The sequence below is a fragment of the Halichoerus grypus genome, chromosome 6 (genome assembly GCF_964656455.1).
Source record: "Halichoerus grypus chromosome 6, mHalGry1.hap1.1, whole genome shotgun sequence".
Classification (NCBI taxonomy): Eukaryota; Metazoa; Chordata; class Mammalia; order Carnivora; family Phocidae; genus Halichoerus; species Halichoerus grypus.
Window position 1 is genome coordinate 154,085,915 of NC_135717.1, and position 17,838 is coordinate 154,103,752.

At 37.5% G+C, this 17,838-nt stretch overlaps 2 protein-coding genes across 4 annotated transcripts in view; one reads left to right on the forward strand and one right to left on the reverse strand.

Annotated features, from left to right (window-relative positions):
* METAP2 (methionyl aminopeptidase 2) overlaps window positions 1–3,242 on the forward strand; it is a 30,462-nt gene extending 27,220 nt beyond the window's left edge. For both annotated transcript variants that reach the window (XM_036085874.2, XM_036085875.2), the window contains exons 9-11: window positions 1,007–1,110; window positions 1,751–1,866; window positions 2,556–3,242. In XM_036085874.2, the coding sequence (XP_035941767.1) occupies window positions 1,007–1,110; window positions 1,751–1,866; window positions 2,556–2,808 (473 nt within the window). In that variant the 3' untranslated portion in view covers window positions 2,809–3,242. The remainder of the gene's footprint in view (window positions 1–1,006; window positions 1,111–1,750; window positions 1,867–2,555) is intronic.
* Window positions 3,243–6,173: 2,931 nt separating this feature from the next.
* The window catches only part of USP44 (ubiquitin specific peptidase 44), a 33,295-nt gene continuing 21,630 nt past the window's right edge, over window positions 6,174–17,838 (reverse strand). The window contains exons 4-6 of one of the 2 annotated variants that reach the window (XM_036085872.2): window positions 17,083–17,191; window positions 8,178–8,383; window positions 6,174–7,220 (exon numbers count right to left, since the gene is read on the reverse strand). In XM_036085872.2, coding sequence (XP_035941765.1) covers window positions 7,021–7,220; window positions 8,178–8,383; window positions 17,083–17,191 — 515 coding nt within the window. In that variant the 3' untranslated portion in view covers window positions 6,174–7,020. The remainder of the gene's footprint in view (window positions 7,221–8,177; window positions 8,384–17,082; window positions 17,192–17,838) is intronic. The other variant, XM_036085873.2, reaches the window with a different exon arrangement.

Here is a 17,838-nt window from a genome sequence, read left to right on the forward strand (position 1 = left end):
TTCACTTTCCTGTGACACCCCCTAAATGTCATTGTTTCATTGTTGTAGAGTTGAAAAAAACCTTGCTACCTAATTCTGCCCTGAAAGAAAGGTAGCTTGTACTGAGAATTCTAGCCCTGTAAAGCTAGGTTTTTTTAAAAATCTTTTTTTATTGTGGAATTATGTTGTGTGTGAAGAGACACAACATAAAAATTCAGTTAAGCGGAATAGAATATTGCCAGCACTCCAAAAGCCCTTCAGTTCTGTATACCCTTTTGAATTACAGCAGCCTTCCTCTAGCAAACCACTGTCTGGAGTGCTAAAGTATTTTCATTTGCTTTTCTTAATGTCTTTATTACCTAATTATGCATCCCTAAATAATAGTATAATTGTGCTTAATTTTGATATGTATAATAAAACAGTATGTATATAATTGTGCCTTCTTCTGTTCTTTTTTCTTTAGGTTTTATTTCAGTTGTTCACTGTATTCCCCACTTTTTGTTTTTATTGTTGTGTAGTGTTCCATTGTGTGAATATACCACAGTTCGTTCTGTCATTGGTCTCAGGACCTTGGAATTGTTTAGATTTTCCTTATTACCACTTGAGCTGTGCTATAATTATAAAATTTAGTTTTATAATCCTGTCATTTGGACACAGAATCCTCATTTTCACATTACCTTTTGGACCATAACTGTATTTTTTGTTTGTAATCACAATGTACATGGCATTTTATAACTTTTATTAACAATACCTCCTTAGATGCATCCCCATTGTATCCTCATAACATAGTTTGTTCTTTCCCCATCATCTCACCTTCCTCCCTTCTAGTTTTTAATCAGTAACACTGTAGTAAACATCTTTTCATATTCCACTGGTTTTCCAGTTTTTATGTAACTATGTCAGTGTGAGGTTATTTAGTAGAGCCATGTCTTATTTTTAAGTCAATGCTTAAACTCTGTGCCAGAAAGCCAAGAGATGTTTGTGCTCCTGAAGACCTTGAATAAACTATTTTTTCCTATTATGCCAGTGAAACCAATCCGTAACCTAAATGGACATTCAATCGGGCCATATAGAATACATGCTGGGAAAACAGTGCCCATTGTGAAAGGAGGAGAGGCAACAAGAATGGAGGTATGTGTGCCATTAACAGTGTTTTTTTATGAAGCATTTTTATTTTTTTTCCAAACTAAAGTTGGTGATAGTTGAGTATGTAGTATGTTGAGCAAAATTAACTTGCCATCTATACTCCGATAGGAATTGGTCTGTGTGAATGTGCAGATGATGTCTGGTTAGACCATGGCTCAGTTAGCTGTGGAAGTTGGGTATGCCAAAGGATTGTTTTTTCACCACTTACTAAGCATCTCTTAGGTGCCAGTCTCTTCAGTAGTCCCTGAGGATGCATTAGTGAACAAAATAAAATTCCCTGCCCATGTAAAGGCTACATTTTTTTTTTCTTAAGTAGGCTCCATGCCCAGTGTGGAGCCCAATGCGGGGCTTGAACTCAATCAAGACCTGAGCTGAGATCAAGAGTCGGACACTTAACCGACTGAGCCACCTAGGCACCCCATAAAGGCTAGATTCTAATAGGACACAGAAAGACCAAAAAGTGCTAAGGAGATAAAGCAGGGAAGGGTGAATAATGACTGCCAGGGGTTATTTCATGTTGTTTCTTACATGAAGTAAATAATACCTCAGGCTGAAGTTAACAAATGGCAATTTTAATTAGTTCTGGATTTTTCTTCTCTCCCCCTCGCCCTTACATATTCTTTAGGAAGGAGAAGTATATGCCATTGAAACCTTTGGAAGCACAGGAAAAGGCGTTGTTCATGATGATATGGAATGTTCACACTATATGAAAAATTTTGATGTTGGACATGTGCCAATCAGGTGAGAGACCATTGTTTTTATAGAAGTTTCTTTTCCCAGTTAGCAGCATTTTAAAAAATTTGACAAACATCCACAGTGGTACATTCATAAATGTACAGTTCTGTAGCCTACCGGTAAGTTTTGTGGATTTTTATAATACAGCAAAGAAATTGCCCTGTTAAAAATCTTAACTGAGATAAAAATGATACAGGCAAGTATTCTCTTAAGATCCAGTTTCCAGTAACAATTTGAGAGGTGATTATTTTGCTGGCATTTCTAGCTGGTGGTTCTTAATATTTTCCTATTGGTAAACTTCCTATTTTTACCCTTTTTTCCCCCTTAAACTTTTTGGAAAAGATGGTTGAAAGATGGGTTTATACCTCCTTTGTGTGCAGGTCTTTCAGCTTGATGCACAAAAAAGGAAATTCCCACCATAGTACTCTTGATGAGTCTCTACTGGGAATTTAACACACACGTGTGTGTAAACACATAAATATGATAAGATAGCCTTCAGCTGGTCTCCCATTCAGCTGCCATGTATAATTAGGTATGGGCTGTTATACATTCTGACTTTTGAATGTTGAAAGAGGCAACAAAAAGGTTTTTGAATTACTGAGTGAAGCCACATCTACGGTGTAAGTTTTCCTTAACGGGGAAAATGAGTGGGTAACTTTTTAGCTACCTGTTAATTTTGGATTTTCTCCTCTTAGGCTTCCAAGAACAAAACACTTGTTGAATGTCATCAATGAAAACTTTGGCACCCTTGCCTTCTGCCGCCGATGGCTGGATCGCTTGGGAGAAAGTAAATACTTGATGGCTTTGAAGAATCTGTGTGACTTGGGCATTGTAGATCCGTATCCACCATTATGTGACATTAAAGGATCATATACGGCGCAGTTTGAACATACCATACTGTTGCGTCCAACGTGTAAAGAAGTTGTCAGCAGAGGAGATGACTATTAAACTTAGTCCAAAGCCGCCTCAACATCTTTTATTTTCTAAGCTTTGTTGGAATACATTATACCAGAAGTAATTTGCAACATGTTGTCTGTTTAACAGTGGACCTATGTAATGCTTTTATCCATGTTTAAAAAGGAAGGAGTTTGATCAAAGGCAAACCATCTAATGTAATTAGCCAAGGAAAAAGCTTTCAGGACTTTCAAATGTTAACTGTTTTTCCCATCTAGGAAATGCTATAAAGCTCAAATTAGTTAGGAATGACTTATACATTTTTTGTTTTGAACACCTAAGAGATGCTTTTCAGATATTTATATTGCCATATTCTTAATTGAATGCTTTGAATGACTACATCCAATTCTGCACCTATACCCTCTGGTATTGCTTTTTAACCTTCCTGGAATCCATTTTCTAAAAAATAAAGACATTTTCAGATCTGAGAGCTATATTTCAATGTCTGTGGTTATAATTCTGCACAGGAATTAGCTAAACATAAATAGCTAAACATGTAGGGAAATGTAGAGCCTTGTATCTTGATTGTAGACCTCTACACTGAAACTTTTCTTCTGACATAGCGGCTAAAACAAGATCTATACATGCATTAACTGGGAGAATCTTCATAAATTAATATAGAGCTTTAGGAATAGTTTGCCTTTATTTTCTTTTTAGAACCATATTAATCTGTCTTTCATTTTTTCCCCCTGACATTGGAAAGATCTATTAATTGAAACATGACCTAGTAGGAATATGTACCAGCTTGAAACCTTGATTTAGTAAAATCTCAACATTTAGATCCTTTGTCCAGTGGTAGTACTTATCAGGAAATGTATTCAGCTTACTCAATAAACCAAAAGGGCATTTAAAACTAGAAATACTACAACAGGGAAACTTCTGTACTTTTAGATCGTGCTCTAGTTAGAAAAGTTTGATTGACTTATTAGGCTTTTTCATTAGTGAGCCAAATTATTTTAACACCCTGCCCCTTGACTGGCTTGAATTCAAAACTATGGTGGCATTTCAGGGAGTGAGGTTACAGTAACACTCATTATGGCAGCTAAGTGCATAAGTTGAATGTAAGATGCCGAATACTTGTTTAACTGAGTCCCACTACAGATTCTTGAACAGATTGCTTGAATTCTTTGTAACTGATTTGTTGGGAATGTTCCAACATAATTTTAAAATTGTTTATGTACCAAGGTAAAGCCTTAATTTGTATATGCTTTAGCACAATAGGATTCACTGCCTCTGGGATGCTGTTTAGTTTGTATTTTAACATTTTTCTCATAGGAAGAAAAACCGGACTTCTGTACTTAGATCACTTACTATACATTAAAAAGCTGCTCTTTTCAGCATTAGAGCTATAAATGAATGTTATCTTGTGGGATAAACAATCTAGTTTTTAGCTGTGAGCCATGTTTATTACGGTGCTAATGTTCAAGAGCTACTTTTGGATTATTTTCTCCATTTTCTGTGATGTGCTTAGTGGCAGAGCTCACCAGTTCATGCTTGGACATGTTATAGGTCTTGGGCCCTCCAGCTAGTTCTTTTGGGGTTCTGAGTCCATACGTTTTTGATGTGTTTTGGTGGGAGATAGAAAGTATCTTGATTCTAAGCTCAAGAGTTTTACAATTGACCTTATGAGTGAAGAATTTTGGAGCTTTGTAAGACCGCTTTAGCAGTAGTGATTTCAAACCAGTTATGCGTTCCAAGCTCCCCCGCTCAGGTAACTGTTGCGAGCGGTAGCATCACTGCAAGCCCCTGGAATAGCTGGAAGGAATATGATCTTGTAAATAGGAAAGCTGTCACTTAAAAAAATTGTATTGTTTACCTACTAGCCATGTATCTCTTGAAATCATTTTGTTATGTTTACAATGATGTACCTTATTGGTAACAAATTATTAGTTTGATGTTTAACAAATAGTGCCTTTAGTAAATTATTTTACAACCAAAACATGTTGTTTTTTGTTAGATCAACTTAGTTGAATATAGACGTCTACACTGAGATATACAATAAGAAATCTAAGTTTCTGTTCATTGGCTAGGTTTTAGTTTTGTTGTAAATTTAATAGACTTAATTTTTTTATATCAGTTTTAGGTTTGCAGCAAAATTGAGCATAGAGTTCCCATATACCCCCTTGACCTCATACACACAGCCTTCCCCATACGTTTGGTTTTGAGGGATTAAAGTAAAAGGCTAAGTCACTTTCTTTCATATATTTTTATATTGAAGTTAAGTACTGAAACAAGCAATTATACCATTACAAACAGCAAAGCTTCCAGAGTGGTTTTTTGTTTTTTGTTTTTTTAGATTTTATTTATTTGATAGAGATACAGCGAGAGAGGGAACACAAGCAGGGGGAGCGGGAGAGGGAGAAGCAGGCTTCCGCTGAGCAGGGAGCCTGATGCGGGGCTAGATCCCAGGACCCTGGGATCATGACCTGAGCTGAAGGCAGACGCTTAACTGAGCCACCCAGGCGCCCCCAGAGTGGTTTTTAAAATATCTCCCTAAAATTAGGTGCAAAAGTGTATAGCAGTTAACCCAAGTATAAAGTAATCCTTGAAATTAAAAGAGGCTAGACTCTAGTATCTTGACCACATAAATCTTTAATGAGGTATAATTACGTTAACAGTTGAGGTAACAACTTGCATAGGTATTTAAATGAACGATTTTAAACTTTAGCCATTTAATACTCAAGCTGTATTTTTGGCATAAATGATTTGTCTGTTCAGAGATAAATTCTCATTGCACTTCATGATCAGCTGCCCCAATGACTTGCTCTCTGAAATTTAAGTAAAATTTGCTAATAGGGGTCCTTTTCAAGCTTATACTTAATAGATGATCACTAGCAGAGAACAGCATTCTACAGGATATTATCTTTCATTAAGATTTCAACCTGCAAGAAAACCCACTTAAAAAAGGAAAAAATGATCTTCCAGTGGTTAACACTGAGCTAAGATGTTAAATAGCTGATCTATAGAGGTTAGTGAGTAATTAGCAGCAGTAGGATTTTGAAGAGATCTAGTAAGATTATTAAGGAAGAGCAAAGAGTATTTCATACTATATTTTTTAATAAAAGGTAAGTTTAGATAATTTTTAATTAAAAAAGTAAGGGCCCAGTGTTTGAATATCTGAGGTTCCTAGTCTTCACATAATTGGAGCAAAAGTAATCCAACCCTTTAGTTATTTAGAAATATGAGATGCTGAACATGTTGCCCAGTTGCCAATTTTGAACAATTATCTTCTCTGTCCTATGCAATTTTTTTCTCTTCAAGAAGACATTTTTTTCCTTTAAAAATCTCAAGATATGGTACAAAGCTTTTAAGAGATCTAATGTTAAACATATAAAATGAACTTATTCAAGTTAAACTGTACTTGTATATCATAATATACTGCTGAATTCAGATTTTTGATAAGACTGCTTATTAGAATCTGGACAAACCTGTTTCTGCCAAACAAATCATCATCATAAGTCCCAGCCATCATTGTTTTCATGTCCACACTACTGAAGTAATTTAAATATACTATAAAGCTGTAATTTTCATTTGTATAAAGTTGGACTATGCCAAATAAAGAACAATTATTAAAACTTAATAAATTTTTGGAAAAATGGAAGTTCCATTAACCAAAATAATGTCTATTCTGAGCCCTGTAATACACAAAGCCTCAGGAATATCAATTAGTGTGATTGATGAGTATTTAGGTGATACCTTGATATTTCACAACGAGTGTAGTAGTTTAACTCCCTTCAAGGGGCAAAGGTAACTTCAGTATACAAATGGCCTGAAATTTTTTTTTTTTTTTTTGGTATGACTATTAGTGAAGAAAGTATCTAATTTTCCATCTAAAAAGAACTTGTATAGAAAATGCCTACAAAAGATAAATAAATGTATAAAATGATGCCACCTGAACTTCAGTAAAAGATTGCACAAATTCATGATCTGAGCCAATTAAGACATCAAAATAAAAAAGAGGTAATGCCAGTCTGAAACACTAAAAGTTTAAAACTCCCAAGTACTTGAAAAAAGTTTAGTTACCTGCTGTCATTGATATACATATTCATGCTAATCTTGTCTCTGTGAAAGTTCTGTTGTAGATACAAAATGTATAAACAGTGCACTGATTCCTAAGTAAAAAATTAAAACAATGAAGCTCCAAATTGTAAGCCCTTTTAAAAAGTATATATAAAATCACAAGAAGAAAGCCCCACTGTCTTTGGATCAGCTAAGGATTTCATTAGAAGAGGTATCAGCTTCTTCATTGGGATGTTGGCTACCAGACAGGAGTTCTGGAGGCAAGAGTTTAGAATGTCCATTCTCAGTAACTCGCTGGGTGTAAAACAAGATATAAGCTTGGGCCTTGCATACTTCGTCCATAGTGCACATGCTTAGCTTGGAGTCATTGCAGTGTACCCAGAACCCTAGAGTGAAGCACAGAAATACTTTACCTGAAGGTTTATAAAAGAACTTTAGAAGTTTCTAATATAAATTAATATGGATTTAAAGGCATTAGTTTCAGTGAGAGTTACATTTCTTTGAAGGGAAAATAACTATCTAACCAATTCATTTCTATCGATGAGAAATACAGCTTGGGCAGTATGTTATTCTGGAATCATCTACCTTTATTCTAGAAGTAATCTGAAGTTAAAAAATCTGAGTAGTTCACTTGACACTATCTTTAATTCTAGGTATAATCTGACCAGTTAATGCTTTTGCTGCTAATCATATGTAGAGCAAACAGTGTACAACTCACTCTTGGTAGTTTATTGTTAAATTAATGGCCTTCATGGATTATGTGGGCTTTCTTTCCATACCTCTTTTCTGGGTGAGGTGGAATGGTATGCATGGGGAGGCTCAGTCTTCGTTCAGTAGTAGTTAAAGGAAGGGGAAATAAAAAGTGAAACCTAAATCAATTTTGCTACCTATAAAGATTGTCCTTGAGGGTCCATGGAGGCAATAAGTGAAAGTGAGTTTTATTAAAACCTGAACTCAGAGTTTGTTCTAAATATCTGTGATCCCCAGTTCATTAAATGCTCTGTTCTCTAACAAAATTAACTAGATGAAAGCACTAAACAGAGGACCTGCCCTTAGAAATGTGCTTGTAAGGTAGCAATCTGACTTTTAATCAATGTGACCATCCTTACTATCCCATACCTACAGCCTTTGAAAGTCAAAACTACTACAATCCTGCAGAAAATATCCCATTTTCTGCACAAACCTTTGTTTTTTTATGAACTGTAGTATTCGTTAAAAAAAAAAAAAAAAAGGTCAAGTGGCTTCCCTTAAGATGATTTAGTGGCCAATTTAGAAATTGTAAAGCCTAAATAATACCAGGTTCCAAGTCTGACCCAAGATAAAATACTTTTCCCCATCTATACCTCCTTCAGAATTATAGCAGTAGGCAGTGTAGTGTCCTGAGCCAAATCCTTTCCCATGGTGCATTACTACAGCAGATAAATCATAGATAAAACATTCTGGTCTGAGGGATTTCAGGGATTCCCTGCAGCAATAAGGCTCCATGTTTAAGATTTCTTCAAAGCCAACATGAACACCAATTTTCTCTCGGTTATTACGTCCTGACCACCTGTGAACAAACCAGGGTAAAATGATCAAAAAAAGTCAAGGGAATATACCATGTACTAGGTTCAGACAGTCATAATAAAAGTCCTCAGTATAGAATACAAAGTATCATATGTAAAATAATATAAATATAAAATCCTTTCAATGCTGAAGTTGGCTATAAATGGAAAAATTTAGGTTTATTAAACAGGTCTGGTCAGGTTTTAAAATATTTGTCTTCTGTAGTTAGAAGATTATATAGGAAGTAAATTAACTTTCAGCAAAGGAAATTATGGCCCTATAGCAGTTTCCCCCTTCTCATAGATTAATTCAAGGTACCAAAGGGTTTTAATTCTCTATTGCCTTGTCACACCAGGAGGAATCTAAAATCACACCCCAGAATCTAGAATTTGTTCTTGGGAGACATAACCTAGACCTTTCTTGGCCAGATGTATGGGAAAGCAGGACAAAACAAGGCATCTCTAATTCTTCAGAACACTTTAGAGTTCTTCTGACTAAGAAAAAAACAGGAACTGTAACCCTTCCCTGTAAGTCACCACAACACTCATTAGGGACAGAACTCAATGCCTCTGTACTGTCATTTTCTCAGTCTGTCGGTCATGCTTCCTGGTACTGGACCAAAGCTTGGCAAGCAATGTTTTTATCATACACATAGTATGAGCTGGTGCTACAGGGGAAAATAATGTCTTGTTCAAGAGACTGTAATGCAGCTTGGTTTACGGTGGTACAGAGACAAAAGACAGACACAGATGAAAAGAGGATAGCATTGACTTTAAATGACACAATGGACCAAATGGACTTCACAGATATACTCAGAACATTCAATCCCAAAGCAACAGAATACACATTCTTCTCTAGTGCACATGGAACATTCTCCAGAATAGATCACATCCTAGGTCACAAATCAGGTCTCAACCGGTACCAAAAGATTGGGATCATTCCCTGCATATTTTCAGACCACAATGCTTTGAAACTAGAACTCAATCACAAGAGGAAAGTCGGAAAGAACTCAAATACAATACATGGAGGCTAAAGAGCATCCTACTAAAGAATGAATGGGTCAACCAGGAAATTAAAGAATTAAAAAAATTCATGGAAACAAATGAAAATGAAAACACAACTGTTCAAAATCTTTGGGATGCAGCAAAGGCGGTCCTAAGAGGAAAGTATATAGCAATACAAGCCTTTCTCAAGAAACAATAAAGGTCACAAATACACAATCTAACCCTATACCTAAAGGAGCTGGAGAAAGAACAGCAAATATAGCCTAAACCCAGCAGAAGAAGATAAATAATAAAGATCAGAGCAGAAATCAATGAAATAGAAACCAAAAGAACAGTAAAACAAATCAACAAAACTAGGAACTGGTTCCTTGAAAGAATTAATAAGATTGATAAACCCCTGGCCAGACTTATCAAAAATAAAAGAGAAATGACCCAAATAAATAAAATCATGAATGAAAGTCGAGAGATCACAACCAACACCAAAGAAATACAAACAATTATAAGAACATATTATGAGCAACTATATGCCAGCAAATTAGATAATCTGGAAGAAATGGGTGCATTCCTAGAGATGTATAAACTACCAAAACTGAACCCGGAAGACACAGAAAACTTGAACAGACCTATACCCACTAAGGAAATTGAAGCAGTAATCAAAAATCTCCCAACAAACAAGAGCCCAGGGCCAGATGGCTTCCCAGGGGAATTCTACCAAACATTTAAAGAAGAATTAATACCTATTCTTCTGAAACTGTTCCAAAAAATAGAAATAGAAGGAAAACTTCCAGACTCATTTTATGAGGCCAGCATTACCTTGATCCCAAAATCAGACAAAGACCCCATCAAAAAGGAGAAATACAGACCAATATCCCTGATGAACATGGATACAAAAATTCTCACCAAAATACTAGCCAATTGGATCCAACACTACATTAAAAGAATTATTCACCACAACCAAGTGGGATTTATTGCTGGGCTGCAAGTTTGGTTCAACATCCGCAAATCAATCAATGTGATACAATACATTAATAAAAGAAAGAACAAGAACCATATGATCCTCTCAATAGATGCAGAAAAAGCATTTGACAAAGTACAGCATTCTTTCTTGATTAAAACTCTTCACAGTGTAGGGATAGAGGGTACATACCTCAATATCATAAAAGCCAGCTATGAAAAACCCACAGCGAATACCATACTCAATGGGGAAAAACTGAGAGCTTTCCCCCTAAGGTCAGGAACATGGCAGGGATGTCCACTATCACCACTGCTATTCAACATAGTACTAGAAGTCCTAGTCTCAGCAATCAGACAACAAAAAGAAATAAAAGGCATCCAAATCGGCAAAGAAGAAGTCAAACTCTCACTCTTTGCAGATGATACGATACTTTATGTGGAAAACCCAAAAGACTACAAGCCAAAACTGCTAGAACTCATACAGGAATTCAGTGAAGTGGCAGGATGTAAAATCAATGCACAGAAATCAGTTGCATTTATATATACCAACAACAAGAAGAAAGAAAAATTAAGGAATCAATCCCATTTACAACTGCACCCCAAAACATAAGATACCTAGGAATAAATCTAACCAAGGAGATGTAAGATCTGTACTCAGAAAACTATAAAATACTCATGAAAGAAATTGAGGAAGACACAAAGAAATGGAAAAACGTTCCATGCTCATGGATTGGAAGAACAAATATTGTTAAAATGTCTATGCTACCTAGAACAATCGATACATTTAATGCAATCCCTATCAAAATACCAACAACTTTTTTCAAAGAAATAGAACAAATAATCCTAAAATTTGTATGGAACCAGAAAAGACCCCGAATAGCCAGAGGAATGTTGAAAAAGAAAAGCAAAGCTGGTAGCATCACAATTCCAGACTTCAAGCTCTATTACAAAGCTATAATCATCAAGACAGTATGGTACTGGCACAAAAACAGACACACAGATCAATGAAACAGAATAGAGAGCCCAGAAATGGACCCTCAACTCTATGGTCAACTAATCTTCGATAAAGCAGGAAAGAATGTCCAATGGAAAAAAGACAGTCTCTTCAACAAATGGTGTTGGGAAAATTGGACAGCCACATGCAGAAGAATGAAACTAGGACCATTTCCTTACACCACACACAAAAATAGACTCAAAATGGTTGAAAGACCTAAATGTGAGACAGGAGTCCATCAAAATCCTAGAGGAGAACACAGGCAGCAACCTCTTCGACCTCAGCCACAGCAACTTCTTCCTAGAAACATCGCCAAAGGCAAGGGAAGCAAGGGCAAAAATGAACTATTAGGACTTCATCAAGATAAAAAGCTTTTGCGCAGCAAAGGAAACAGTCAACAAAACCAAAAGACAACCGACAGAATGGGAGAAGATATTTGCAAATGACATCTCCGATAAAGGGCTAGTATCCAAAATCTATAAAGAACTTCTCAAACTCAACAACCAAAGAACAAATAATCCAATCAAGAAATGGGCAGAAGACATGAACAGACATTTCTTCAAAGAAGACATCCAAATGGCCAACAGACACATGAAAAAGTGCTCAACATCGCTCGGCATGAGGGAAATCAAAATCAAAACCTCAGTGAGATACCACTTCACACCAGTCAGAATGGCTAAAATTAACAAGTCAGGAAACGACAGATGTTGGCGGGGATGTGGAGAAAGGGGAACCCTCCTACACTGTTGGTGGGAATGCAAGCTGGTGCAGCCACTCTGGAAAACAGTATGGAGGTTCCTCAAAAAGTTGAAAATAGAGCTACCATATGACGTAGCAATTGCACTATTGGGTATTTACCCCAAAGATACAAATGTAGTGATCTGAAGGGGTACATGCACCCCCAATATTTATAGCAGCAATGTCCACAATAGCCAAACTATGGAAAGAGCCAAGATGTCCATCAACAGATGAATGGATAAAGAAGATGTGGTATATATACACAATGGAATAGTATGCAGCCATCAAAAAATGAAATCTTGCCATTTGCAACGACATGGATGGAACTGGAGGGTATTATGCTAAGCGAAATAAGTCAATCAGAGAAAGACATGTATCATATGATCTCACTGATGTGAGGAATTCTTAATCTCAGGAAACAAACTGAGGGTTGCTGGAGAGGTGGAGGGTGGGAGGGATGGGGTGGCTGGGTGATAGACATTGGGGAGGGTATCTGCTATGGTGAGCGCTGTGAATTGTGTGAGACTGTTGAACCACAGACCTGTACCTCTGAAACAAATAATACATTATATGTTTAAAAAAAAAGAGAGAGAGAGAAGATAGCAGGAAGGGAAAAATGAAGGGGGGGGAATCGGAGGGGGAGACGAACCATGAGAGACGATGGACTCTGAGAAACAAACTGAGGTTTCTAGAGGGGGTGGGGTGGGGGGATGGGTTAGCCTGGTGATGGGTATTGAGGAGGGCACGTACTGCATGGAGCACTGGGTGTTATGCACAAACAATGAATCATGGAACACTACATCAAAAACTAATGATGTAACGTATGATGATTAACATAACATAAAAAAATAAAATTAAAAAAAAAAAGAGTGGGTGGCTTAGCCCACTGAGCCATCCAGGCGCGCCTGACTTTTCCCATTTTTAACTGTTTATTCTTAGTCTTGTAGGTTTATCCTCATCTACCTAAACATTAAATATGTGTTCCTTGATCAGAACAGAGCTTTCATGATAGGAGAAGATGATGTGGAGAGAGCAAGTGAAATCACTAAGTCATGTGCATTTCCAGAGCCCCGAGAGTTCCTTCCACGGCCAACTTCTTGGCAGGCAACCTACACAGTCATTTAGGACTCCATGCTTGGTTTAATGCTCTGATGTCGTGTCTTGAAATTCTTCACAATGTCATCTTTGAATGTGGGTTTCGTCAGAGTCGACGGGACAACGGAGCATGTGCACGAGCAGAGGCGAGACCCCGGAGACAGTATGTGTGCACCGTAGTGGTCCCGGCTCCCGGCGCTGCCACAGCATGCACAGAGCAGCGGACCCTGCGGGCAGGCAGCAGCCTGGGACAGCGCAGAGCCTCGGGGAGCGGGGAGCGGGGAGCGGGGCCAGGCTGGGGCCTGCGCAGAATGGAGGTTGTGACGGCAGCAGGCATGCATGGAAAAGTGAAGTGACTTTTCTAACTTCAGAGTCAGCCTCTTGACTCCCAACCTCTCACCTCCCTGCTGCTTTCCTGGTCTCCATGACCTCATCCTGGTGACCTGACATGTTCAGTGATTTTATATGATTCGTGACATGGTGTGTTCAGTGATCGTATGTGAGAGCCTCTTATTAACCTACTTTAAAGTGTAGAAGAATGGGGCGCCTGGGTGGCTCAGTCGGTTAAGCGTCTGCCTTTGGCTCAAGTCATGATCCCAGGGTCCTGGGATTGAGCCCCATGTTGGGCTCTGTGCTCAGCAGGGAGCCTGCTTCTCCCTCTCCCTCTGCCTGCCTGTCTGCCTACTTGGGATCTCTCTCTCTCTGTCAAAAAAATAAATAAAATAAAAATCTTAAAAAAAAAATAGGATAGCATTAAAGTACTAAAACATGAGGTTATGATAAATAATAGTAAGTAGAGAAGGAGAAAGGAAGATAAGCAAAAATATGTGAAAATGCTATTAGTACAATATAAAATTGTATGGAGCTAAAGGTGAGACTTGCAAATTAAATTATCTTTTGGATAATTTAATTCTTCTTCTCCCATGAAATGTATGAGATCCTATACTCAATGCACCTGTAACTAGTCAACATGGAAGACCAAGCATTTAAAAAAATAGGACTTGCTTAACAAAAGTTCCTATAATTCCTATCACTCAAAAGATACTTTTAGTTTACCATAAAATTCAAACCTTACATTATTTAATGCTAAATAAACACTTATAAGCCATCTAAATGGACAATACTCATTCCTGTTGATTAAATTGGGTACCCAGTTTTTTTCTACTGATGTAAATACAGTAAAATGATAACAAGATAACACTATACCCTAAGTTCACAGTGGTTTGCTTCAAAGAGAAGGGAGAGCATTGGACTAGGAGGCACACAAGGGGAATGTCTAAGGTACTAGAAATGTTCCATTTCTTATGCTTTTTCAGAGGTTCCTGTATGCCCCTCCCCTATCCCATTTTCCCTTTTATCTTTTATATATCCTATATATTTTATACATTGGCAAATACAATAGTGCTTTTTGAACAGATAAAGAAAAAGGAGAAAGACAAATGTGGTAAAGGCAGCATGAACAAAATCTCTGAATCAGAAATAAATATGTCCTGAAGGGTCAAAAATGTTTTGGGCAATAGATGGAAAGGGATAGAGTCAAATAGGTTTAACTAAAAGGAGAGCTTCAAATACCAGATTAAAGCAGCAATTAGGAAGAACAGGAAGTTCTTCAACAGTTTATAGTAGTCAATTCAGTACAAATTTAAGTAGCAAAAATTTAAGTCCTTTCAGTTCTGTCTTTACAGAATCTCATTTATGCTCTTACTTCTCCACGCTCCCTGGCCCTTCTTACCTGGCCGTGGAATACAATATTAACCTCCTAACTAATCTTCTTGTTTCTATTACCCTTGATTTTATGCACGACAGGTCTCACCTGATTTCACTAAATCTTTTGTTGTATACCCTTCCCCATTCCTCCTCTATACCTTCGTTCACGTTGCTCCCTTAGGCTAAAGTGCTCCTCTTGCATATGCCCCATTCATTCACTTAATAAATATTTTTGGGCAACTACTGTGCACAGAGCTCGGTTCTGGGCCTTGAGATACAGGAATGAAATAGACAAGGTCCCCGTCATTACTGAGCTTCTGTTCCACTGCCAGAGGTAGAGAAATAAGTAAATAAACTACTAATTGCAGATATTAGGTTTTGCCATTTAAGCAAAAATAGGGTAATGTGATAAGGAGAGTTGGGTGGTGCTACTTTTAAGATGGTCAGGGAAGTCTGCTCTAAAGAATGGACATATGAACTGAGACTTAAATGATATAAAGACCCCTATGCCATTAGACAGACTTTGGAAACATTTAGACATCAGCTAACTCCCTCTTCCAAATCTCTGATAAATCAATTTGTATATAACTTGTGATACTTAGTATTTTTCTTTCTTTCTTTTTTCTTTTTTTTAATTTTAACTAGGCTCCACGCCGAACATGGGGCTTGAACGCTCAACCCTGAGATTGAGTCGCATGCTCTACCGACTGAGCCAGTCAGGTGCCCCGTTAGTATTTCTATTTCACCACTATTTCTGTGCATGCCTGACTATAATCTTGAGGAAAGGATCCTACTTTATATTCCCCAAAGAATATAGAACAACATTTTGTATTTAACAGCACTCACATGTTATTTGTTGACTATACCTTTAACAGCTTCCGTAAGTAACTGAAATAACGGACTAAAATTAACAGTGAACATCTCTGGGAAGTGGGGCTGAGAGGAAAGAGGTACTTTTACTTTGGACTTTTACTTTACCTTCTGTGAAGTTTGCATTTAAAAAAAAAACATGTATTATTTTAATTATTTAAAAAAAACTTTAAGGGGCGCCCAGGTGGCTCAGTCAGTTAAGCTTCTGCCTCGGGCTCAGGTCATGATCCTAGGGTTCTGGGATCAAGCCGGCATCGGGCTCCCTGATCAGCAGGGGAGGCTGCTTCATCCTCTCCCTCTGCCCCTGCTCATGTGTGTTCTCTCTCTCTCTCGCTCAAATAAATAAAATCTTAAAAACACACACACAAAAAAAAACTGTAAACAAGCCAAAACCCATTATGTATGAAAAACACGGTCTGCATAGTTTTCAAATCATAGCACATAAAAGTAACTTAAGAATAAGCTCTAAGGTTAACATGATTATTGCAAGGTATGAAACCATATGCTTTGCTTAACCAATAGTTTTGCAAACTAATTCGCCTGACTAAATATATTTCTGAACACTAGAGTTTTTTTTTTGTTAACTGCCCTGAATTGAACTGCTATACCTTAGATATTTTCTAAGAATGAGGCAATTGGGTTAAATACTCTTAAGTTATAAATTTAAAACTTTTATTTAACTCTATAAGCAGAAGCTTACAAGAATAATATCACAGACCAAAATGTGAAGGGACTAGTCATCAGCAATGCATTCTACAAGGGAGGCTAATCAGAAGCTTAGTTACTGAAAATGGTGTCTATTGGTCAAGGCTAGAGATGACAGAATTTTTTTTGTCTTTAAAAAAACACAGAAGTAGATAGATGTTAAGTCATCTACTAGCCAAGTATATACTATTAAAATCTGATTCAGGGGCGCCTGGGTGACTCAGTTGATTAAGCGTCTGCCTTCGGCTCCGGTCATGATCCCAGAGTCCTGGGATCGAGCCCTGCATCGGGCTCCCTGCTCAGTGGAGAGCCTGCCTCTCCCTCTCCCTCTGCCTGCCTCTCTGCCTGCTTGTGCTGTCAAATAAATAAAATCTTAAAAAAGAATAAAATAAAATAAAATCTGATTCATCATGTGTGTTAAGTTTTGAAGCACGGGAAGCACAAGGAATGATTAACTTAGAAGTGTGTATTTGGAGGGGCGACTGGTTGGCTCAGTCAGTAGAGCATGAGACTCTTGATCTTGGGGTTGTAAGTTCAAGCCCCACATTGAGTATAGAGATTACTTAAAAATAAAAAATCTTTAAAACAAACAAGAAAACAAAGGAAGTGTGTAGTCGGAATACTACTACTACTAACCTGAATCGTTTGAGATGTAGTCTGAGAACCTGAGGTAGGTGGCAAATCATAAGTTGTTTTTGTGCTTCTGTGAGTACAACTGAATTGGAAGAAAACCTTCTACGCTTTGCTGTGATATCAAAGACAGAATGAGAATCAAATTTAAAGATACAAGGAAATGCTGAGTAAACTTTAAATACTTTAGACATGTATTATTAAACATCTTCTCTGTTACAGGTATTGTACTGTGCTAGAGATAAAGACATGGCCTTGCTCTCAAAAAACTTATAAGCACACAATTTAAGAGCTAGTCAGGCAGACAGACATGTAAACAATTAAGTCCCTGATTTAATATACTCCTACAAAAAGGCAAAAGAATGATCTAGTAGGCGCCTGGGTGGCTCAGTCATTAAGCGTCTGCCTTCGGCTCAGGTCATGGTCCCAGGGTCCTGGGATCGAGCCCCCCATCGGGCTCCCTGCTCAGCGGGAAGCCTGCTTCTCCCTTTCCCACTCCCCCTGCTTGTGTTCCCTCTCTCGCTGCATCTCTCTCTCTAATACATAAATAAAATCTTTAAAAAATAAAAAATAAAAATGGATTTGACTATGCCAATTAATAGGAAAAGTTAAAAATTTCCCTAAACATACTTTAATATACTCTTCCCAAATTCTTAATTTAAAAAAGTATCATAGTCAGTCCATTTACTGAGGCTAATTGGAATCCCAGGGGGGCAGGTCCTTAATAGCTCAGAATACCCTTCCCCACTTCCTGACAAAGCA